The sequence below is a fragment of the Gobio gobio genome (assembly GCF_949357685.1).
Source record: "Gobio gobio genome assembly, chromosome: 13".
NCBI classification, from domain to species: domain Eukaryota; kingdom Metazoa; phylum Chordata; class Actinopteri; order Cypriniformes; family Gobionidae; genus Gobio; species Gobio gobio.
Window position 1 is genome coordinate 35,378,458 of NC_137106.1, and position 26,693 is coordinate 35,405,150.

Sequence of the window (26,693 nt, forward strand, 5' to 3'; positions counted from 1 at the left end):
TTCATTATGTTCATGAAACTGGCAGATGGCTGCTCTGGGCTTGGATTTATTTTCCAAGAGGATAATGACACAAAACATTCTTCAAACTATTGCCGGAACTACCAGCGATGGAAGGAATCTGCTGGAAAATTGAAAATGATGGACTGGCCCCCTCAAAGTCTGATGTCTGGGGCGAGTTGGAAAATAAACTAGACAGATCTATTGTACATTCAAAGAAAGCCTTTGGCTTCAGTTGCAGAAGGCACGGGATAACATTAGTGTTGAAGTTCTCAGAGGAAATATATTGACACTTAGCCAGAGAGATGTGCTGCTGTAATTGCTGCAAAAGTTTGACATACCAATTATTAAAGTTAAAGGAGGATAAAAACAGTACGACTCACTTCATCTGATATTTGATGGTCAGAGCAGCCATCTGCCAGTTTCATGAACATAATGAAATAAAATCGTGTTTTGAAGGCAAAAAAGGTCAATATTTTCAGATCTGTCAGGTGCAATCCTTTTGGCCACCACTGTATGTGTCGATCATTGGTTAGATGTAAATAAAAGCCTGCATTAAATCTGTTCATCATATAAAGCAATCATATCTCTTCACAAGTCTTGGAGTTAACTGCTCAATTCATATGGCTTCATTTTATGACACCTTTATGACCTTAAAAACCAAAAAATTATAACTTGGACTTTCAATGGAGAGACAGAAACCTCTCAGGTTTAATTAAAAAATGTCTTTATTTGTGTTTCGAAGACTAGCCAAGTCTTATGGGTTTGAAATGACACAAGGGTGAGTAACTGTTTTTGAGTGAAATATCCCTTTAAAAGTCCAAGTCACACCAACCCTAATAGTGCTTTACAACCTTTACTGCGTCATACATGTGAAGATCTGTGTTGATACCTGGATATTCTTTGGCACGTTTTCTCCTTCTATGCCAGGGATGTTTGTTCCTGTGTTTGACCGTGGCTCCAGCCAGAAGGAGACCAGCCAGCGAATAAATATGACTCTGGCATTGAGGAAGTTCTCTTTAGTGCAGTACAGGGCTTCATTGGTCTCTGGGTCTCTTTTAACAACTATGTAGTAAGGCTTTGGTCTCATGGGTGGAACCTCTATTATAAAACAGGACACAATCCAAATTAGACATCTTATCATCCTGAGCAATTATAACTAGTTTTGTCACAGCAAAAAATCGCTTATCAAAAACTATGAGAAATAAAAATAGTTTACTTTGATATGAAGGATTATGATTAACTCTTACCCAGAATAGGATTGTATAAACTGGTCTCCTTGGAGAAGTTGGGGAAGATATGGGGCAGGTAATACTTTTTGAAATTGGCGAACAGGAAGGCAAACCCTTTCTCGTGGTTCTCCTTGCACTTCCACTCCAGACTTTTGGCCTGTAGGGGCACAGAACACAAATGGCAAGCTGAGCACAAACACAGCAGCTGGGACATAACAGCCTGTTTGTGTTTTGTGGAGGACAGTGGGGTTGGTGGAGGCAGGCAGTGCGTGGTGCAGTTGTTTATGTTGGGGAGGGTGTGAAGCAGAGCAGCCGTTGCAGCGCCAGGGAAACACACTGCTGCAGCAGGGGTATCTGGCATCAACTGCATGCAGATCTGGGGTCAGTGGCATGTATGTTCGGTTTCCGCAGCTTTAGCGTTGGGTCTGCGCCAGCCGTGTTAGCATCAGCAGTGTTAGTAGGAAGAGGGGAGTACCTGGTTTACCATGTATTTTAGTAGAGCCTCCAGGAAGTAGCCAGTGAGATCTTCCTGGGATTTATCGCCTGACTGAGGTGGCACCAGAGGGGTGATCTCCTCTGGAGTCACTTGAGCTGCAGAAATTGACAAAAAGATGCGTTTTAAAGGGGTATTAGCAACAAAAACATTTTAGACCACCTCCTACAGGTTAGTCTCGGGTTCGGTAGCCCGGCGCATTCCCGGGTCCACATGACAGCATTCACATTACCGATTTTTCATGCAAACCTTGCCCTGTTACGGACTAAACTGGCAGTGTGAAAGCACCATATGACATCTTAACCATGAGCCAGTCTTGTTATTTATAAACTAAAACTATTTAAAATCATTTTCATTAATTGAAATCGAGCTAAAAATTAGATGAAAAACATAGACGTAAAAAAAAAAAACTAAAATTAGAAATGTTGCCTTGGCAAATCAATGAAATAAAACAATTTGTAGTACTAAAATTACTAAAAAATAAAGTAAACATAAATTAAAGCTAAATAGAAGTATAAATAAGACAAAAGCATATAACAAACATACTAAAATTTAAAATAAATAAAATAAAAATAAAAACTAATTAAAGATATTAATAAACACAATAACTTTCATTCTAAAGTTTGGAAAGGGGATGGAAAATGGTAATGCAAATAAAATTATGACTATTTTGGTGAGAGAAACCTTGATTAACATTAAACATAACCTTAAGAGACAATATTTTAAAATAAAAGTGTAAAAAAGCTTTGTGATTTGTGATGAGACAGAAGGTGTGAGAGACAGCAAACAAAGACTCACTCTCCTGGAGGTTAAGGGGAGGGCTGATCAGATTATCCAGGGTTCGAGGGCCCAGCTCGGACTGTGGTGCAGGGAATCCTGGGATCAGACAGGCAAAGATCCAGAGCTGCTCTCTCAGAGCATTGTGCTGCAGAGCCTGCATCCACAGAAGGAACAGACGCACTCCTTCCCTCCGGATCTATCCGCCACACAGACAACCACATTATCGATTACAATTTCCAGCTGCCCTCACAGCCTTGGTTATGTCAGCAGAAAAAAGAGGCTATATTTTATACACGTCATAAATAAAAATTAAGGATAGAAAAATATTTCTTCGTTAAGATTCTTAAAAAAAGAAAAATAATAAACAATAATAATAATCATACAATGATTAATGAGAATTATGATTATTGTAAACCATTTATTGACATTTAATACCTTTAGGGAGTTTCCAGTGTGTAGCAGTTTCTTGAGAACGAGACCTATGATGCAACACAGTTGTTTAGTCTGAGGAACAAATTCATAACTTCCAAATGAGCTGGCTTACTGGGCTAACTGGATAATTCTGGAAAACTTGTTTGTTCTGGTCTCTGCTTATAAGCGGTCAGTGATGTTTATTTGTTTGTATGCAATTTAGGTTTTATTGAGAAAAGAGAAAAAATTTAAATAAAAGGTATTTATCCTTCATGTTAAAGGCAAAGGCAGTCTAAGCACTGTTTATCTCATTAAATCAGTGATGAAGGAATGTAATGTCAGAGTTCTCGGTCAGATCTGGGTGTTTCTGGGCCCCAGGTCCTTGGCATTCTCTGTGTTTATCTTGGTGGTCTGTGTATCCTTCTGCCAAATGACTTCAAAGCAGAGGAAAAGGAGAGACCACCGGCCAATACAAGATGTTAAGCCACTAAAACCGGGTGCAAAACATCACAAGATACATTACATCTCCATGGTAATTAAGCTTGCTCCAGCAGTCATTGTCGTTTTGCTTTTTTATTGAGATAAAAACCATTTTGTTCAGTTGGACAAGGGACGCTACAAATATAAATTGAAAGCGTCTGCTCTGCTCCATATACAGCAGTCGCAGCACAGTGCAACCGGAGTCAGGAGAGATGACTGACAGGACGAGGGCGGAGGATTTGGTGTGCAACAGACCCTAAGCATCATTGACAAATATGTTACCTTGTAAAATGTGTGGCCAGTACCGTTGCTCACTACAGAGTACATGTGAATGTGAAAGCGAGCATGCATTCAGAATCGATTTCACTACCCTGCACATTTATAGTGGCTTTCTGACGTCTGCAAATGATAGGTCTATACACGTGATTGGGAATTAACAAGCAAAAGTGAAAAGCGAGCGTGCATTAAAAAGTGATTTTCCCCGCATATGGATGATAACGGCTACCTGATGCTCGCAAATTATATAAAATATCTCCCACTCTGCCTTATCGTATTTACCTTATCGTATTAGCGTAATTATCACCGTGACATCCATAATGGTAATCTCGAATAAGACTTTTTTTAAAAATAAATCAATATATTAAAGGCACAACATGTAAGATTTTTGGATTAGAATATCCCAAAACCGCTAGAACAATGTTATATTTTTTTATGTTGACTTGTGTATTTACATTATCCCAAATGTTTCCAAGAATGTTTAATTCCAGAGAAATAAGTTATTTTAACCAGGACATGGACCGTGTCCATGCGTCGCCTATCAATGACATCATCCTCTCATCATACCCCCGTTAGCCTCGATTTCTGGTTTTATTTTGTAGAAAACATGGAAACACCAAAGACACTTTCATCTATTATGTGTTTTATTAGACAGGTGAGCAAATGTTTGGACACATTCATCGACAGGAAACGAATCATTGTTATATAGCTCAACACAGTTAGTCTTATTGTTTAAATCTCGTTTTCTCGATTTACCACGAGTACCATGTTTTACCATGCCTAATATCGATCTAGCTTACTGCAGTGTGAAACAAGTGTCTCATAGTAGCCACAGAGCAAACACACAGAGTAGCATCATGACATAACTTTCAACACACTCAAATGTATCTAATGTGATAAAACAGCGCTGCGTTACCCCACATACGCATGACTGGAAAAAGCGGAAGCGGTCGTCTGCGGCATAATAAAAGCGCCGCAAAATCAAGGTGTCATCAAGCTACGCCTTTGTTTTGAATAAGCAACCTCTAGTGGTGAAAAATTACATAGTGTGGCTTTAATAATAAATAAAATTTACATTAGCAAGGATGCATAAAATTGATCAAAAGTGACAAATACATGTATAATGTTAAAAAGGATTTCTATTTTTTTAAATGCTGATCTTTTAGACTACACAAAATTGTAAAATTGTCAATTTCCACACAATTGTATAATTGTAAAATGTTTTCAACATTGTTAATAATAAGAAATGTTTCTTGAATACCAAATCAGCACATTAGAATGAGTAGAAATGTTCACCTATGCTGTGGAACTGCCATCTTCCTTGTATTCGCTCTGGTAACAGCTGTAGGATTTTCTGCAACATAAGCACATGGATTTGACTGCAGACATGTATATATATATATATATATATATATATATATATATATATATATATATATATATATATATATATATATATATATATATATATATATATATATATATATATATATATATATATATATATATATTAGTACTTAAACATCTCAAACAATATTAACGAGAGAACAAAATATGAGTGCAGCACATATTTACATTTCAAAACAGATGAGCAGATTTGTGCAAACACACATTACTGGGCTTCCTTGCGATATTAAAACAGGCTGGAATGTTGAAATAGCTCTCCTACACACAGACATCATGCCTGTCTCGTCATGATGGAGCATTTGAAGTGTCTCTAGCCTTCACTATTACAAACAGCCCATAGGGGCATACCAGGTGAGCAAAAGCTAAAGCGTGACTCATAAGAAGCGTTTTTGGGTGCGGCAAAGAACAACTGTTCTCTGCTTGAGAGACACATCGGTTATCTGTCAGGTGCACGTCAATCACTCTCTTATCAATGATACCCTTACTGATGACAATGTCTCAGCAAATACTTAGTTGATCATACATATAACAATGTGGACATCTTGGACCAGAGAGGAGTATTTGAATGAGAGCTGACACAATAGCCGCGATTCCACCGCAGGAACTTTCCCCAGGAACTAGGGACTTTGGGGTGGTACTTGGTGTGTTTCGACCGCAGGAACCGGGGTCTAAATAAAGTTACGGGTTTATCAAAACAGCCCTGCTTGCGAGGAAGTACTTTTTCAAAGTTCAAGAACTTTCGGGGGTGGGACGCTGAACATGCTGATTGGTTGAGTTCACGCAGCATTTTATTTCAACCTAAAAGTCGTGCGTGCAATAGGAGTTGTTTTCTATTCGAATCAACAATGGAGTTTAAAAAATACGACTGATTATCCTATGACTAGATTCAGGCTTTATTAAACTTTTATGTGGAGGACGATATCCAGAGGGAACTGGAAAGTCCAACGTCACCGGATTAATCTTCACGGTACTTTAGACCGCGATGGAAATGCAGACAGCAGCAGGTCTGGAGGAAAAAGTCTGCCTGGGAAAAAAGTTCCTGGGACAAATTGTTCCATGTAATTTCGGTGGAAACGGGGCTAATGAAACCAAACCTGATGAGGTTGAGCTAATGTGTTTAAATAGCCATCAAGTGGTTATCTACCTTTCTTACCTCAAATATAAAAAGAATAGAATCAAGCTCCTCTCGTTGTGATTTGTGACCTACAGGAAGGAGAAAACAAACACAAAACATGTTGAACGTCACCGAGGGATCACAGAAACCCACAGGGCTGGTATTAATAGCTCAACAAACAAGGATTACCTATCTGCTATGGTAACATGGGGCACTCAACATGTGGCATCAAGACTAGCTCAAAGCAATATTTTTAAATAATTTTAATGATGATTAAGATGTACAAGTATTAAGAAAGGTAAAGCAAAGGTAAAGTCTAATACAGGCATATTATAGATGATCTAGATCTTATTGTAAATTATTCATCCACGCATACATTTCATTTTCAAGATGTTTTGTTGACCTTGTAATTTTTAATCCAAAAGTAATAACTCAATCTTCCAGTTAAAAAGACAAACTTTTCTCTGGTAATGCATCCCGGGCTTCTCCAATCATTTTGTCTACTTAAAGGGTTAGTTCACCCAAAAATGATCCCATAATTTACTCACCCTCAAGTCATTCTAGGTGTATATGACTTTCTTCTTTCAGCCAAACACAAACTGAGTTATATTAAAAAAATATCCTGGCTCTTCCAAGCTTTATAATGGGAGTGAATGATACCTGAGATTTTGAAGGCCAGAAAAAGTGCATTCATCCATCATAAAAGTAATCCAGGGAGTTAATAAAGGCCTACTGCGTTTTTGTAAGAACAATATCCATATTTATAACTTTCTAAACTATAAATCACTGGCTTCCGGTAACGGCTATACGTGAGTCTAGTTCTGGCGGAAGAGTGACCTCTGACCGCTTCCAATACATCGGCCAAACAGAAAAACGTATTGGCCCAATATTAAAGGTCCCATGGCATGAAATTTTCATTTTATGAGGTTTTTTAACATTAATACGAGTTCCCCTAGCCTGTATACTGTATGGTCCCCAAGTGGCTAGAAATTTCGATAGGTGTAAACCGAGTTCTGGGTGTCCTGCTCTGCTCTGCCAATGCTCATCACTGCAGCCTTCATTGTGATGGGAAAAGACCTAAAAATAATACTTTAATCAACACTTTACCGATTTGTTAATCTCGACAGCTGTAATGGTTAAAAAAAAAAAAGTAAAATTATTCGAGAGGGGTTCCACATGTTACAAAGTCCGTAGAATAAGGAGGAAGAAGACTGGGACTCATGTTTATTCAGAACTCTCAGATACAAACAAAATAAACTCGCGCTCACAGCGCTCTCAACAACTCAGTACAATATAACTTTCTCAGCAATCTTTCTCCAGCTATCCATCTCTCTGGTCCACATGCAGTCCGTCTCTCTCTCTGGCAGTGCTTGCATGCAGACCTCGCTAAACCACGCGCCCTCCGCCACATTATCTAATACTCATTTCAAATGCAAAGATGTCAGCCAATCACAACAGTGGGCGTTTACACTGCAAAAAAATCCCTTTCCAGAACATTTTCATTCAACGTTCCCAGCTGGTGGAACGATCTTCCCACCGCCATCCGAAACGCTGATTCGCTGACAACATTCAAAAGTCAACTAAAAACTCATCTCTTCCGTGAGCACTTCACCTCTTAAAAAAAAAAAATTCCTCTTTCTTCCCTTTTCCCTCCCTACTCTAGCCTGTGCTACACTGAGAAATGTACACGGACTCAGTATTTCAGGCACTTGTTGCGCTCACTCGACTCTTCATGACCAATCGCTTATTGTACCCCCAAGTTGTAAGTCGCTTTGGATAAAAGCTTCTGCTAAAAGCATAAATGTAAATATACACTGAAGTCTCACAGCAGACAATTAATTTTTTTCTAAATTATTACATTTTGTGATGTAAAAATCATACTAACAATATAAGTACACCTCAGGAAATTATAAAATAATAATAAAATCCACGCAATGGGACCTTTAAACAAACCTGCTGATATATCGGTCAACCACTATGAATTACACTGATGTAGAAGCGCCTAACACCGTTTGGAAGCCTAAACTTAACATAAACTGCAAACTTGATCAAATCTGATTGATTGGGTTGAATGAAACGTTGTTCCAGAATAAACAATGTTAATCCAGGAACAAGTTGCACTTGTGAAATCCGGTTCTGCGAGCAATGTAATGGGGGCACATTAACGTATTATATAACTCTTTTTTTTTATTTTTTCTTCTTCTTCTTCTTCTTCTTCTTTCAGGTCAACATGGTGGTACAACAGTCTGAAAAAAGTTCTGCTGAACAAGTTAGTTAAAGTAACTTAAAAGGCGCAACATGTAAGATTTTTTAATTAAAATATCCAAAAACCATTAGAAAAATGTTATATATTTTGTTGACTTGTGTACCTTATCCCAAATTTTTTCCAAGAATGGAACCATGGAAACACCAAAAGAAGCTTTAATATATTATGTGTTTTATTAGACATGCGAGCAACTGTTTGAATAAACATATCATTGTTGTATAGCTCAACACAGTCTTTTTATTTAAATCTTGTTTTCTTGATTTACCGCGAGTACCATGTTTTACCATGCCTAATATTGATCTAGCTTACTGCAGTGTGCAACAAGTGTCTCATAGTAGCCGCAGAGCGAGCACACAGATTAGAATCATAACATAACTTTCAACGCACTCAAATGTATCTAACATGATAACCCCAAATACGCATGACTGGGAACGGTCGTCTGTGGCATAATAAAAGCTCCGCAAAATCAAGGCTTCATCAAGCTACGCCTTTGTTTTGAATAAGCAACCTCTAGCGGCAATTTTTAAAGCTACACTGTGTGATATTTCCCCCCATCTAGCGGTTAAAAGGTATATGACCATCCAGTGAATATTAGATTCTCTTCCTCTCAATTCCGATTTTGTTTGAACTCCTACGGTGGCCGATTTAGCCCAAGATTAATATGGCTTCCAGTTCGACCTCGTCCACATTCGACACGGTGCCATCGAGTGTTAAAACGCGAAAGGCGAAGCTTGAATTCATGGATATGTGCCTCTTTGGCTGATGTACTTTCAAGATGGAGGGGCAACATGGCGACCGGCATTCGAACCCATTACCGTATGTATTTTCAATGGCATATTATAAACTTACGAGAATACTTTATTACTTGAAAGAAGTAAAAATACATTAATGAGCACATATTTTTGAAAGAACTAAGTGTTTTTAGCTAAGAATAAACTAAAAAAGTTACACAGTGTAGCTTTAAGCCCAGGACCATTTAACTATAAAATGTTCCAATCTTTGTTAATATGATTTCATTCAGTTGGAAAGGCGTCAACATTTTTAAAAATGTTTATTTTAAATGACCAAAAATATATAATTATAAAGAAAGGGTGTGTGTGTGTGTAAGGGTGTGTGTGTGTGTGTGTGTGTGTGTGTGGGGGGGGGGTTGTTAGGACAATTGCTTGTTGCAAGGATAACAATCTGAACCATGTACTGTGCATGAGGAAATGTTAAGATGTCAAATGAGAGGTCAAAAGGCAGTGAGCAGCTCTCTGAATACTCAATGAGCAACTGTGCAATGTTCCGAGACACTGGCTGGGCTCTCTGTGCACTATAATGAGCCCGTGTGACCGGACATGGCTAACTGAGGGCTGGCTAATTTTCGGCATAAGCAATTTCATGGAAACTTGCTCATTAACACTGTGACTTTTGACTGTGAGTCTGCAGAGAGCACACAAGTAGGCCAGCTGAAAAACAATGCAATCGAACCTTGAAAAACTATCAAACAGTACAGAAAAAAATTATCATCATAAGACAAAACAAAAACAGTGTGTGAGATAGAAAATAAAGCGTTTTAGGTCTTACCTTTCTGTTTCAGGTTAACCTCAATGGTGACAAAGTTTTCAAAGAACACATAGTAGATGTAGGAGTAATTCTGCTCGAAGAGGTGTTTGAGTTCAGCAGGCTCTGCATTTTCTACAAAGAAAACAAAACAAGAACTTGTAAATTGTTTGAGAAAATGATTGACTTCCGGGAGAGCATTTTGTGCTAATAATAATAATCCCATTGCAATGGACCCAATTCCACATCATTTCATGCTTAACGATCCATTTACACTGTGTAAGAAAAATATTAAGTGAGATATTATAAAGTCAGCATGTTATTTAAAAATAACCGGTTTTAATACAGTCAATGTGCTAAAAGCAAATTAATAAAATATTATCTGGACATTATTTAATATTTTGTTTAGGTATATTGTTTAGACTGCATATTGTTTGATGCATAAATATGGACATAAAGTGGGAATAATCTCTGTACAACCATTCAAAAAAACTTTTCCTTCACTATCTGACCCAAATATTGAGGTTAATTTGTTATGCAAATTTTCTGTTAATTTACTTTTGTATTATTGCATTTGTATTGGATTTTAGTGCAACACTGGTAGATAGAGGAGAGCTTTGGTTTTTGCCATACCTTGTGTATTCTAAAATCAAACATGTCAAAATTTCAAACAAGTTTTGATATCCTCCAACGGTATTAGGGCTAAGTATCGAGCAGATGTTCCAATTCGATTTGAAAAGTCTCAAATCGATTCGATTTCGATTCAACTCAATGAATATAGATTTTATACAAACACTATATTTATAAAAACGAACAGTGAACATAAGTTTACAAGTGGGTAATTAAAAAGAAAGTAAGAGCCACAAAACTGTATATTAAACTCTTTTTATTTTAGATACACTTGGGTACATTAAAACAGAACCCATCTCTATATTTCAAATGCATACAATTATGTTAAAGGGATAGTTCACCCAAAAATGAAAATTCTGTCATCATTTACTCACCCTCAAGATGTTCCAAACCTGCATGAGTTTCTTTGTTCTGCTGAACGTGAACACAAAAGAAGATATTCTGAAGAATGTTTTTAACAAAGCAGAGAGAGCAACCATTGACTACCATAGTATTTTTTCTCCTACCATGGTAGTCGATGGTTGCTTGGATCTGCTTGGTTGCTTGGGAACTATCCCTTTATATACAATACATTGTTGATGCTACTTTTAAAAAATGTATCTAAGAAGTATTTTATACAATTTTGTTTTGGATATTTTTATATATTTATTCTAAAACATAAAAAGGATATTGGATTATTTTCAGCAATTTTCAGTAACTAACTTTTATTTTAGGAAATCTGTTTATAATAAAAGCTATTCGGTTTGAATTATTGGTCCTGCGCTGTCTATTGAATATGTCTATAATGGCTAATGTATGTGCTTAAGTGAGGGCTCAAGTTTAATACAATGATCATAATGCAAAGCAAGCATTCGCATGTATGTGATCTATTTTTAGCGGTTGTGTGCTCGGCTGTCTGGGTGATGTCTCATACAAATGGTTACGCAGATTTGTAGCATTTCATCTCAGCATTACAAACGTCGACAACGTCTGTAATGCTGGAAGCCACCATTTAAGTACTGAATGAATGAATGACAGGAGCGCCTCTCGTTCCTTTGTAACATCGCGCAAAGCAAATAAGAGGGTGACATCTAGTGGAGAAGACTAGTAATTAGATTTACGTTAATCTTATGTTCAATGTTTGCGGAAATAAATATGGGGAAAAAATTGTTTTGTGGACTTTGAGAATCGATTTTGAATCAACCACATTTTAAAAATCGATTAATCGAAGAAAAAAAATTGCCCATTCTTAAACGGTATGCAATCATGATCTGAAGCCAAAGAAAAAGTCTGAGCCCATTATACACTACGCGATTTTCTGTAAAATCTGTCAACTCCAACTGCCCAAAATCTGAGGACTGGTGCAGACTTTCAACAACAACTCATAAACGTTATACAATTATAAATCTGCAAAAAATATGAGCAAAAGTCATCAGGTATTTATGTATAAACCTTTAGATCAAAAGATCTTTAGGATCATGACAAACAAACATTACTTCATTGTGTAATATGCCCCTTTATGCTTGGTCTCTCTTTCATGCACACAATCCATCCAGATTATTATTTGTCTCTTTCAGCATGCAGGATGTGAGCGGGTCTCTTTACTGGTGCTGAAGCCTATTGTAACCTGCAGCCCAGCAACACAAGTCAATATTTGTGCTTTAAAGCTCCTCCACACAGTCCAGCTCCACTCATCATCCTAATGCAGCCGGACCTGGTCACAGGCACGTTCCCGCAGTGTCCAGCAACCTCAGTCAAGTGCACACTTCATTCTGTTTATAGAGCTGTGAGCCAGCATGAACCAACACAGTCCTGGGGTAGCAAGTATCTGTGGGCATACTAGATTAAAAATAAAAGTCTTGTATACTGTCACTATGGCTGTACGATTAATCGAAAAATAACCGAAACCGACATTCAGAACCTCTAACCGACGTATTTTTCCCATGTCGGTTATTTCGGTTTTCACGTGACTCCGCCCCGTCAGTCACATCAAGTGCAGTTTTGCAGGCACACAGAGATGCAGGAGCGGTTATCGGTGTTTATAGATGCCCAGAATCACTATAGTAACTGCATGTTTTACACAGTTTATACAGGTCAGTTAATTGCCGTTCTTCATATAGCCTACCGCTGACGCGCGCGCACACATACACACACACAGACGGCGCGCGCAAGCCCTGAAGCCAGATCGCTTTCACTTTCGTGCTCATAAAGTTTGTCAAGTACATGCGTTTAAAGACTTGCCAGTTTCAACATTTATAGCGATTGTGCACTTTTCAAAAACAACAATACGGAAAACGTATCCGTTCAGTACTCAGCTTTTTTTCTGTGACACAGCCGAGCCGATCGCATCTCTGACAACACGCGCGCCCTGAAGGCAGACCTCTATCACCTGTCCTCACGAAGCTTTGATTTGTATTGTGGTTTAAGCCCTGCCAGTTTGAACATTAAAGCGAGTTTCGGCCATCAGATGTGTATTATGTTGAACTAATGCCTTCTATATTGTGACAAACGAACACTCAGACAGAAGCTCGCACATCACGTGAAGATCGCGCGCTGAAACGCAGTCTCAACGCTGTCCTGTGACTAAAGTAAAGTCACTAAAGGAGCTAAGAAACTCAACCGTTATAGTCATACATTTTAATACCTTTGAAGTACAAACCACAGCTTCATAATGAATAGAGACAGTATGAGTAATTCACACACACAATCTCTCTCTCATTAATGCATTCAGATAAATGTAATGTAGGTCTAATCCTGTGCTAATTTATCTGTATCTGATGTACAACAAGCAGAAATCTGCCCCATAGACAACAACTGCTGAAAGTGAACCGTTTCCTTCAAGTATTTTAAAATCACAAAGAAATGCACTTTTTCATTAGAAAAAAAAATCCACCTGTTCTATAAATAAATATGTAGAACATATTTACAGTACAAACCTTATCAGTGAACTTACTCAACCTTGTGAGGGCAAAAAAAGAAGAGCAAAATAATCGTTCATTAATCGTAATCGAGGTAAAATGTTCAATTAATCGAGGTTTTTATATTTGGGCAAATCGTTACAGCCCTAACTCTCACCAAGGCCGCATTTACTTAATCGAAACTACTGTAAAACAGTTTTATTGTGAAATATTATTAACATTCAATTAAAATAACAGTTTTCTATTTTAATATATTTTAAAATGAAATGTATTCCTGTGATGGCAAAGCTGAATTTTCAGAATCATTACTCTAGTCTTCAGTGTCATATGATCATTCAGAAATGATTCTGATGCTGATTTGCTGTGAAGTGAAGTGAAGTGAAGTGACGTGTGGCCAACTATGGTGACCCATACTTGGAATTTGTGCTCTGAATTTAACCCATCCAAGTGCACGTGAACACACACACACACACCATGAACACACACCCAGAGCAGTGGGCAGGCATATTGCTGTGGCGCCCGGGGAGAAGGGTCCCTTGTTCAAGGGTCTCACCTCAGTCGTAGTATTGAGGGTGGAGGAGAGCACTGGTTATTTACTCCCCCCACCGACAATTCCTGCCGGACCTGAGACTCGAACCCGCAATCTTGGGGTTACAATTCCGACTCTCTAACCATTAGGCCAGCGCCACGGCCATGGGCGTGCTGGTCTGAAAATGAGGTGTGTTCAGGCGCATTGTTGGCGCATTGCTATTTTGAGGCAACTGAAAACCTGGTCTTTTTGTGTTATTTAAAGGGCGCATTAGTAATATGAGCCTATAGGCAGGTGCACATTAATGTGCGAACACTCTGCTTATTACACACACAACACAAGGACGTGCAGCAGCACACAAACATTTTTAAATAATAAAAATAAAGAGATTCCTCTCTGGAGAAGCGTTCAGTCTTTCCACTCGCAAATTTCGACACGTTAATAGCAAATCCCCCAAGGTGCAAGCCCAACTGGCTTTTAAAGGGAATGGGAGATGATTGGTTTATTGCATGTTACGTCCAAAACACAGCCATGACTCATTAAGAGACTAGGTATAACCCTTTTGGACCACAGGCCTGGCACGCAGACCATTTTTTCCATCGTTAAACTAGCAAAAGTGGAATCGGACACGCCTAGGGCTGGACGATGAATAGAAAAGCAATCGAAACAGAAATTTAGAACCTCTAACCGACGTAATTTTCCCCATGTCGGTTATTCACGTGACTCCACCCCGTCAGTCACATATCAAGTGCAGTTTACAAGCACATGGAAAGATGCAGGCATGCAGCAGCAGTTTTCTTTGTTTATAGATGCTCAGAATTACTATGGTAATTGCATGATTTACACAGTTTACAGGTAAGTTAATCGCCATTCTTATATGCGCTGATACACACAAAGAGACGGCGTGCGCAAGCCCCGAAGCCAGATCACTTTCACTTGCGTCCTCATGAAGTTTGTCAATTAAATGCGTTTAAAGGCTTGCCAGTTTGAACATTAAAAGCGATTGTGCACTATTCAAGAACAACATGGAAAACTTCTCCGTTCGGTGCTCATTAAATTTTTTCTGTAAAACAGAGAGCCAAGCCACGTCGTGTCTCTGAAACCAGATCACTTTCACTTGCGTCCTCACAAAGCTTTGTAATTTGTATGTTTTAAGGCCTGCCAGTTTGAACATTGAAGCGATTTTAGACCATCATATGTGTATTTGTTCGTGTGTCACAATATATCAGGCATTAGTTCAACATAAATTATGTTGAATTAATGCCTGATATATTGAGACACACAAACACTCAGACAGTAGCTCGCACATGACGTAAAGATCACGCGCAGAGAGGAGGGCAGAAACTCATTGTCAACGCTGCCCTGTGATTTATCACTAAAGTGGCTTATATATATAATAAATAAAAACATTTAGCTGTGGTACCGAAATTGGTATCGAGTATATAAAATTTTTATGGTATTGGTACCGACTACTGGAATTTTGGTACTGTGACATCCCTAGCTGGCAACATTTATTACCCAAATTACTGAACTATTTGGAGGAGTATTGTACACTTCAGGTTTGTTCATTCATAGGATCTTTTGTACTTTAGTAAAAAAAGAGAAAAAGGTCAATTTATAATGTTTTGTTTCATAAAGCAACTGATTTTCAGTTATTTGTTATTTCTATTTCTTTCCAGGCAGAGAACACTTATTTTTTGAGAGTTGTTTAAGTGAGAGAAGATCCTGTTGTAATGTTTAATAATTTATTTTAGAATTAAAAATATGTTGCTTTGAAGAAAAAGTGGATTTTTGTTTGTATATGCTGTCAATTATAGTTCTTAGAAAGAAAATCGGAATCGACAAAACAGTTCAAAAGATATTTTGAGGAAAAAAAATTTTATTTGAAAGACCTATATAAACTGAACACCAAATAACAATATTAACTGTAAATTATTAACAAAATACCTAAGTAAATTAAACTATATAGCCAAAGCTATAACACTTCTGTTTTCTTTGTAATAAAATACTGTTGAAAAACAAACAGAACTCTGCCTCTTTAAGTATCTCCGATAAATGGTCACTTGTATGGCTCTCATACACAGCGCGTGTTTGGAGGACGGGGTTTGCTATTAGCCAATCGGCCGTAATATAGTGTGCGGTTATGGTCATATAGCTGTCTGTGGCACGGGACGTCCATCCATCGGTGGTGATTGCGATGGATTCAGCAGTACTCAACCCTTCCTCCACCTTAGCCTTTGTTTTCTCCAGAAGTTTTGGTAGAAATGTGCCCGGCTCGAGCACACTAAGTAAATACTTGAATCCCTCTTTTTCAACAACCGAAAAAGGGCGCATATCCAGTGACATAAAAATTCCATTTGCATCTGTAATTTTTTGTGCTCGATCTGAATTGGCTGGAAACTTTGCTTGGAATAAACTAGGCAGTGTAGGCTGCTGCTGTTGGGTTGTTTTCTGTGCACAAGCTAAACTGATGTCGGGATGGTGTCTTAAGATATGCATCTGCATGTTGGTTGTGTTGCCGGCCGGTTGGGGAAGCTTCTTGAAACACTTACGGCAAATTGTGTGGGTCTTGTCAACTACACGATTGCCATCCTTGTTCTCCACCGGGTAGCCGAAATGTTGCCATACTGCTGACTTAAAAGTATTAGGAGGGTCTGCGATCTCTCGGGTTGGTTGCCATGTTTCGTCACATGATTGGAAAGCTTAAGGTATCACACGTAATTGGAGGACGCTTACAGATAAAATTAAAGAATTTATCCTCAACTAGTTTTGTGGTGTAGGTCTACGTATTTTATAATGTTAACTTCAAATAATACTTATAGTAATTTCAAAATGTGGTTGCATTGGATCTGGACAGGAAGGACAATTCTGGGAGTTGGAAGGGGTGTGTCGCGATTCTGCCTTCTCACATACAGGTTCGTGGACCTGCGTATTGCGATTTCGAATCGCATATCGTTACAGCCCTACTAATAAGTACATATTATATACATGGGGAACAGCAAAATCAAAGAACAAATTAATGTGACATCATTTCGAACAAAATCAGGGCAAGGAGTTCAAAACAGCTTGTCTTGTCCGAATTTTTTTTTTGCTATGGCTGGTAAACACTTTTGTACTACCATTGGTTTGTGGCGATTATGTAATAGGTAGGTGTGCACGGAGGCTTCGCCTCTTTCTCTAGTTCATTTCTCGGTCAGACGTCGTTGACTGAAAACATGAACACACTGGAGAGAACTGCTTTATAGTAGAAAATTAAGTTGTACTTCTGATGTTTTTCATGTTTAATACAGTAAAGCTGCTTGATTTTAAGCAATCTATTGTATAAAGTGCTATATAAATAAACATGAAGTGACTTATTTTAGAGTGCCGAACTCGTGCAAACATATCCACGTTGCTATAATCAGATGTTTTTCTTATGCTTTATTAAAATGTTTGCTGTTTTCTCAATTTTGTTGCGTGTTTATGTTGTTATCGAGAAGAAAGCGTGCAGAACATATTTGCATATAAACGCCACTCTCAGCAGAGTGGATAGTCAGATGTTCGCTAACAGAATAATCGCTGGTCACGTATTTGAAACTTTGTTTTACCCCTAAGAGAAGAACAAAAAAGAACTTCGCTATGAGTATGTCGGGGCCTTTAGTGTACTCAACCACAAAATTCCTCAAAATGTCTACCCCGAATTCAAACTGACAATGACTAGCGGTGCAACAGTGAGCCAAAGCCCTGTGAATTTTACAGATTGTGGTGTATATCAAAAAGCTTTGAGAAAGACAGAAGGGAATTTTGGCTGAAACTCCAGTGCATGAGAGACAACAGACCAACGGATGGTGCTACACTGGCTGTTGGAAATATTTGCGATCTAAAATAGAACACAGCAGAGAGCACAAGTGCCTGACGGTGTTTTAGAATCACTCAAAGATAATGGCCCTCATCTTTGATGATGAACTGAACACCATGGAAAGAACGACAGCACTGACACTCCCAAACTGTCAATCTCAAGGAATGCACAATGTATAAAGATGCATCTTGAACCAGAACTAGCTAAGATTTTGAAGCTTTTGATATTGTGGGTGGTTGCCAGTATGTTGCTACGTGTTTGCTAAGGTATTATGAGTGGTTGCTGCTAGTGTTGTCAAAAGTACCAACTGCGATATCACAGACATATTTGATGAGCGAGTGAGCACAATGGGCAATCAGATCGGTTTACGATTCCGCCCAACAGCGCTCAAAGCGTCACATTTTTTACATTTCAGTACCGACTTGGTATCGCAATCGGTACTTTTGACAATACTAGTTGTTGCTAGATGGCCACTTTCTGGCCAAAGTCAAAAGAATGTCTATATGCCAAAAGAAAGTCTATTGAATCTTTAAATCATCCACATCCAAATCCACATGCAAAATCATAATAATTTCAATCGCTTAGAAAAGATACCATTCATATCCATAGTACAAATGGTGCAGGACAACTTACATGTCAAAGTTTTTAATGTTGTTTATATGTCTCATGCTGCGTTCACAACAAACGTGAATAGAGCGTCTGGCACGAGTGATTTCAATGTTAAGTCAATGGAAAGGCGTGTTGACGCACGTCTGGAGGTCCCGCGGCGCGGAAGGCGCGTTTCATGCGGCGCGAAGGAAGCGAATTCGCGTCTGACACCAGAGTTGAAAAATTTGAACTTTGGCGTCAATTCGCGCCGCGTTAACCAATCAGGAGCCTGCTCGCTGCTGTCACGTGGTAAAGTGACGTGATGAGAAACCCTGCAAAATCTAAAATACTACTAGTGTGTCACAAAATGTAGTTTTAAGACTTTTTCAGGTGAGAATGTAGTTGTTTAAAGCTCAAATCTGTGTTTATTTATAAAGGGAGCGCCTATTTAAAAAAAATAATCTTGTGTTTTTGGAGTTGTGAGATCCAGGCAATCACCGGGCAGTCACCGCTCATAACCCAGGCGAGGGCAGCCTTTCCTCGGCCAGTCCTTCTGACGTTTGCCGCTGGCTCTGATGTCCTGTAGTGGTGCATCTTGTGTAGATCTAACGGCCGATCTTTGCTCTCATGAATCTATAATTGGTTGTCTGCCAAATCGTTTTGACTGAGGGCAAAGAGAAGTTTCATAACTTTATATTGTAAGGATATTTAAATATACATGCAGTAAAGATAATGTAGGAGTTGCCTGGACCACATTTGTGTGGCTATTAATGCTTAATATATATTTTTAATGAAAATGAAAAGAGGCAGAGTGGTGTTTTATGACATATTTCTCCTGGAGTGCCTTGAACGCGCATCAATTTCGCTTCCAGCGCTCGATTTCTACGCACGTCCAACTCGCTGCGAATGCATTCAAAATGTTCGCACGTGAAACTAGACGCGATTTTGACGCTCTATTCGCGTTTGGTGTGAACGCAGCATAAGTGGTGTTTTTAATATACTTTAAGACAAACCATGTGCAAATTAATAAGTCAACACCATTGTTGAGTATTTTGTCTTTAAAACTGCAGTGAACCAAAAACACGGTTTGAAATTGCCGGTGTGTCTGACTTCACAAACTACCTTGTAACCCATGTAATCTTTGAAGCAGTGGATGGAGTCTCAAGAGAAGCCAGTTTATCCCAGTATATTTTTCTGTTGATATGAGAAAATCGAGTAGATTTAGCACTATAGCGGGTGAATTATGTATATGATGTATATTACAGTGTTATGATGAACTATATGCCTTTCTCCACTGACGTACTTGAAGCTGTTCAAAGCGTTTCTAAGGATGCTGACTGATACTGAAGGCAGACTGAGATGGTAAACAGGAACATGGTTTGTGTAACATTATCAACATATCATTAGCTATTTGATAACGTAGTCAAGCAAAAGGATAATCATATTAATTACCATTATGTGTCCAACGTTGTAAAGAGTGCCATTGTGCAGCGTTTATCTCAGTGAGTTGGCCAACTGTATTTCTGAGCTTGTGCGAGTGAGTGGAGGCGGGGCTTATTCGCATATTCATGAATCCACATATACTAAATGAAGCAAGGGTGTAGAGTTACATTCAAGCTATTTTAAGACAAATACATTTTTTCACAGGATTTTTTTGTAAATATGCAATTTTGGTGATCAAAGATGTGATACAATTATTGACTACATGGGGACTTGAACACTTTGGTATTAAAGGGTTCATTTGTTCAAATCTCTAACCCTATGTGTGCAATAGTAATAGTGGTCATTTCAATATTGGCAACCAATCAATCTTAAGATCTCGGGCAGTTCACAAGGAACTGCGTGATCAGCGATTTGTTGAGAGCCCATTTAATGATTGACTTCATATAAAATATGACCGTTGTTGATCACATCAGCAATTCTCAAGCTCAGCATGCTAAAGATGGCCATTGAGCTAGTGCAGAGAAAGGCTAATGTAGTAATGCAGGACTTCAGCGTGGAACTAAATACATCTTCACATCAGAAGTTCATTTTCACATAGTCGCAGATGCATTCGAACAACAGTTCTTGTGTGCTTCCTATCAGAGCAGCTTCTCAGCAAACACACCCATCCGTTTATTTAGGCTACTTCACTTCCTTAGGTCCACAAATGCACAAAAGCTGCTGTGCACAGGGTCTGATCTAGGCAATGATAAGTGGATGTGTGAATAATGTTTAATATGTGAATGTTCATTATATCAATATATCAATTCAATCTGATATGCCTTCATATGCAACACCACCATCCAAAAGTTTTGAATCAGTTCAGTAAGAATAAAAAATTTATTTAAAATAGAAAACAATTATTTTAAATTGTAATTATATTTCACAGTATTACTGCTATTAATGCATTTTGACCAATTAAACGCAGCCTCTGTGAAAATAAGAGACTTTCAAAATCAAAAGCCCAAAGTATACTTCGGACGTCATTTTCACGGAGTCCATGGAGACGGTGCGTGTACAACGAGTGACTTGAGCACTTGAAAACAAAGTCCACTAAATAGTGTGCACGCGCCGGACGTGTCTTTCTGCGCTCGCGGCCAAAGGAGTATACTTTGCAGGGCTCCAGAGTGCGACTAAATGGTCGCATTTTGCGACTAAAATTTGAGAGTGTGCGACTGAATTTTACATCCAGTCGCACATGTGCGACCAGTAAATTTGCCTGCTGTCGGTACTGGAGAAATTAAGAAAATACACTTACTAATTATAATTGATAGACGTTATGTCTGGCAAATTCTATCTTTGCCAGCCATTTCTATATGAGATAATATTAAATAATTTGTCCGTGATGCATTTTTGCCATTCGCAATCCAGAAGAGAGAGAAAGAGAAAGCGAGCGAGAGCTCTCTCACGTGGAGCTCGAGCGCACACAACACGTCAGTCAGCTTAATGAGTGACGATGGCCAAGAGAACTACACAGAAGTTTAGTCTGCTTAAACTTTAGGGATGTGCTGTGATATTAATCTAATTTTATTTTCGATTTTGGCTTCCAAGAATTATAACAAGATGATATGTGGTAAAACTGTTCCGTCGAGCTCATCCTTCCCTTCACAGCCGCTGTCATTTCTCCTTAAACCTAAACTAAACGTCAGATTCAGTGATTGTTGTAAACTGCAGTCTCTCTACTGTTGCTAAACTGCGGGATGTGTTTGATAATAAAGAGTTATTAAATGCACAATAATCCGCGCAAGAGACGCTGTTTCCAACTTCATGGCGGCTTATGTGTGTGTGCTGCGAAATGGACCGACTTGCACTTAATATTTTAGGCTCCGTGTGCGCGTCTAAACCATCTAATAAACAACAAATAAATACAAAAAATTGATCGGATTGGAGAGTAGTTATTTTAACAGTTTATATCTTAAATGGGCGTAAATAGGAGAATATGATATTATTAGTTCTACATTCGATCGGTCTTAAAGGGGCAGCGTCTAATAAACCTGCTGACGATTGAGCCATTAATTCGAATCGAACAAAAGGCAAATAGAAAATATTCATATCTCTTGAATTAATAACTTTAGCTTTTATAAGCATTAATCTATCAATTTATACAGTGAAAACTATGCAGTGTTATTTTACATTTCATTACTTTATTAGATTTCTTTGTAGGTTTGTTCTCTACTGTAATATTAATGTTAAGACCTTCCGAATGCCTGCACACTGGTCCATTTACAAATAGATGTTTTATATTTTTGTTCAAACTTTGCGGTTTCTTTTGCTATAGATATTTTATTTTTCAGATTATAAAGCCATGTTAATTATGTTCTTAATTATGTTTTTTTTTTAATAAAAAAAATTAAATAAAGTATAATAAAAAGAACCGATAAGAATACTGTTAAAGTACCGGATCGATAAGCAGTATTGGTAAGAGTAGTAATACCATTAAAACCTTAACGATACCGATCCCTATTAGTAATACAGTGGAAATTAGTAGATTTGGCTAGCATGTTGATTTACGGTGTGCGCCCCTAAAATTTCTGGTTGTGCCCCTAAAATGTTCAGTTGGGGGCCACTGAGCTCCTAGTGAAAAAAGTTAGTCTGGAGCCCTGACTTTGGGCTTGCGCGCTCAACTGTGCGTGAGACGGAGCGGAACACGATAAATGAAGTACACCTGGCCTTTACCAGCCCCAAACTTTTGAACTGTAGTGTATATTTCTAGTTTGTTTGTTTTGGGCACTTTTTCTGTGGTAAACTGTGTGGAAAATCTGCTTTTCCCTGAAAATATGAATGTGAAAAGTGCAAAAACTAAAAATAAGTTTTCTGCCATGCAAACACAAACAGTACAATGAGGCAAAATGTTAATTCTTTGAAATACACAATTTTTTTTACCCACCTCTACTTACAATTGCACTTTCTTTTAAAATAGACCTTAACACTGTCACATCTAATTAGTTAGACTTACTTAAAAAAAAAACATACAAACCGATTGCCTTTAAAAAAATAAGTAAAGTGAAATAGGAATAGTATGTTGTATTGACAATTGCTTAGTTAGTATAGTTCACTTAGACAAGATTTCTAGTAACTAAAAAGAGAATAATTGATCCTTCATTTACTTTAGATTTCCTCTTGACTTAGGATAGCTACCATTGTTGTGCTTTGCATGCTGAATGTTGAAGTCTGTGTGTGTGACTCAAGCATGGTCAATTGCGAAATATTGTCACAGTTATAGAGGGATTATATCAACCCAATTAAAAGTTTCACAAGGTGTTTATGACATACGTGTTAACAAAAACACAATTTTAAAAGATCATTATTTGACATATAATAGCCTGGTTAATTATTTAGTTAGAAGTTAGATCACCTTTAAAAACAACCTTTGTATTACTTCCCTTCCTTTGAAACCAAATAACTGTGATTTCTTGTTGCATCCCTGCATCAATAGGAAGAGAATTACAGTAAATGAAGTTCCAAGTGCCCACCCAAAAGGAAACACTGATCACCATAATGGCGAGTTCAAACAAGAACATTTTAGGAAAATCAACATCAATTTATGAAGTCGGCTTATGTGATGTTCTCTCAATTTTCAATTCAATATTCAAGATGACTTGAGGAAATGAGAGAATGCAACTAGAGAAATATAACTGCAGAAGTGGAAGAAATGAGTGAAAAGTCTATTAAGAATTGCCCCGCCTCAAAAACTTTTTTTTCCCCAGACAAAAATGGCACTCAAACCAATCAATTAGTCTTAACGTGGGTTTTCTGAGTAACCAAGGCTTAGGCCTAGTATGTGAATAGTACAGATTACTAGATTTTTACAATTAAATTAAGACATTAAGTAAAGTTAACTAATAAGTGTTAACACCCGTTGGATTGTACAGTGAAAATATCCAGTACAAAATCAAAGCAGAATTTGGTGTTACTATGAAACAATCTCAGGCACAATTTCAACAATCCTTTTTAAATGTAATGGAGGCAGTTTCCTTGCCATACATAGCAACATCATGTTTTCAGTTTCAAAACAATCCTCAGCATAACACAATGGCACCAGGAAGCCAGATAACGCCACACAGAGCAATTCAGGAAACGGGGTCGTGATTGGACAGGCAGTAACTACTCCACGGCAGGCCGACATCTCTAACAGGACTCTTTAACCACAGACACTGCACCTTCACTCAAAAATCTGTGATGTTACATAAACCATCCACATGTCTAACATTCAGGAAGTCAGTGCAGCTAAACTACTCGGGAATCTGAGGGAACTGGCCTGAGACGGATTCCTTCTCTGACTTCCTTGACTTTTCCCAAAGGAAGTGCAGGTTTATTTCTGTTACTCCAGTACTAAAGAACCAAATCTTTGCTGTCCCACACCCAAAACATGAACTAATCTCCACTGGCCAAGAGGCATTGTTTTCCTTCTATTGCATTATGCATGACAGGCATGAATTTGCCAGTGAGATTTTATCATCATGTCGCTCTCTCTCTCTCTCGCTCTCAGGGTTACACTTTATTTTAACATGACATAGTTACATTGTACTTACTCAAAAAAGCACAGAGAATATTAATTAACTACATGTACTTACTATAGAGTTACAGTTAGGGTTTGGTTTAGGGTTAGTTACTTGTAATTATGCATAATTTACTGTTATTACCATAGTAAGTACATGTAGTAACGTGCAACCACGTCACCTTAAAGTGTCACCAAGTTCCGATCTCTGAACAATTAGTTTCTTGTTCACACAAGATTTTAAAGTCTTACTTCATTGAAGCACAAACTGCAAGTTTTGGCACGTGTTCAAAAGAGAATATAATTGAGTTTATGAGTATGATTCTCAGTAAAACTCTCATACTCCTCGACTTCTAACCCTAATGTTAATCATTTAATCACTTGCAGACAGAATAACAAATTGAAATCAATAGCAAAACAGTCAACATTTGCAAAAACAACATCAATTCAACCTCAAGATTCACTGACATCTAAAGAGGTTACAGTGAAACCAATGCATGTGTCACATCAAAACCAAACCCACTGCAAAGACACATAAACACTCAGCCATGCAAGAGAAAGACCCTATCAATCATTGCATATCAGACCACACTTCTAAATGCAAACTTGTCATTTACTGTCAAAGGTTTCAAAGCAGAGAAATGCAGGTAAACAAACACCATATGACTGCGGATGGTGCCTTCAATCTCCTCTCTATAGCATGTTAGCTCCATGCAAGGCAGCATTAGGTTCATAAAATGAATACAGACAGAGTTATTTCTCACCAATAACGATTCGAAGATGTTTCAATCTTGTCAGCACGTCTTTCTTGGGGTCCAGGACTTTCTGTGTCGATTTCCTGACATCTCCATGAGGTTTTTTAGAGAACATTCCGAGATGTTTCGAAGAGCTAATGATAATCTTCCGTTAATTCCTTCATACATGGAAGGGGTTGTCAAATTTACGGCTCGAAAGCAGTTATGGGTTGTAAGGAAACGTGAGGAATTAGTGCTGGGGTGTGCATTTTTGCAGAGGAGGTCAGACAAAAGAAAAGAGAGCAGCCAGCCCTCCTCTGTGTGTGTGTGTCTTGTGAACTACACACCTCTCTGAAGATCTGAAAACATGGCGGAGCCCCTGGACGCGACATGAAAAACACGATGCCAGAGTCATTCAACGCCCAGACGTCATCCGAGGCTAAATATTTTACATTCATAAACAGGGGTAATTTATGTGAAAATAGATCCTTGCACTTCATATTTGATGATAAAACGTGTAAGACATTTCTAAACTGTTATATCAAGGACTGTTTATATATTTTTGATTTCTTGTTTCCTCTATTGAAAGGTTTTAAATGTCTATATTTTTATGTACACTATTCTAATTGATTTTTTTTCTTTTCTATTTTTCATTATTTTTCTTGACTCAATGAAGGGTAAATTTCTATTTACTAAAATTAATTATATAAAACGTAACAAATGTAAAAATGTTTCAAAGCACAGAAATACAGGTAAACAAACACCATATGATTGTGGACTGTTTATATATTTTTGTAATCTTGTTTTCTTTATTAAAAGGTTTTATATGTCTATATTTTATGTACACTATTCTAATTGATATTTCTATTTTTCATTTTATTTCTTGCTTTTGTGACTCAATGAAGGGTCATTTTCTATTTGCTCAAATTAAATTATATCAATTGCGTTTGCGCAATTAAAAAATTGACAAATAGCCTGACTGCAACAACAAACAACAAACATTTAAAATTCAAATCAGTAACATCATATAATCATGTATTTATCATTGTGAATATAAATTATATTTTGCAATGAAAGACAATATATTATGAAATAATGATATCAAAATCTTTGTTTGTTTGTGTTGATTCATGAGCAGAAGTCTAAATTCCATATTTTTGAAATATGTTTTTAGACCATTCACTTCAATAAGTAAATAAATGTAAGGTAGTACAGTAGTATATTTCTTGTTTATCCACAAACTTGTTCTGCAGGCCTATTTGTTTGTATGTCCAAGCAAACAAGTAAAAACAAGTAAACTAGTTTTAATTTAAAAAAAATCTAAAATAATGTTTTCTCCTCATTTCATACCTTTTATTTTTGTGCCATATTCCTTTGGGAATAAATTAATAAAAACAAAAAAAAGAAAAAAATATAAGAAAGAGGATTATTTAATAATGTTTGGTTTCAGTGTTGTAGTTTTTTATTGTAATGTCAAATGAAATTGGATGAACTGTAAC

At 37.6% G+C, this 26,693-nt stretch overlaps 1 protein-coding gene across 5 annotated transcripts in view; it reads right to left on the reverse strand.

The window, feature by feature from the left end:
- ralgapa1 (Ral GTPase activating protein catalytic subunit alpha 1) overlaps positions 1-25,555 on the reverse strand; it is a 100,296-nt gene extending 74,741 nt beyond the window's left edge. For all 5 annotated transcript variants that reach the window (XM_079832434.1, XM_079832433.1, XM_079832436.1 and 2 more), the window contains exons 1-9: positions 25,225-25,555; positions 10,023-10,133; positions 6,230-6,279; positions 4,966-5,023; positions 2,938-2,981; positions 2,521-2,698; positions 1,714-1,820; positions 1,248-1,386; positions 890-1,098 (exon numbers count right to left, since the gene is read on the reverse strand). In XM_079832434.1, coding sequence (XP_079688560.1) covers positions 890-1,098; positions 1,248-1,386; positions 1,714-1,820; positions 2,521-2,698; positions 2,938-2,981; positions 4,966-5,023; positions 6,230-6,279; positions 10,023-10,133; positions 25,225-25,330 — 1,002 coding nt within the window. In that variant the 5' untranslated portion in view covers positions 25,331-25,555. The remainder of the gene's footprint in view (positions 1-889; positions 1,099-1,247; positions 1,387-1,713; positions 1,821-2,520; positions 2,699-2,937; positions 2,982-4,965; positions 5,024-6,229; positions 6,280-10,022; positions 10,134-25,224) is intronic.
- Between the last annotated feature and the right edge of the window lie 1,138 nt (positions 25,556-26,693).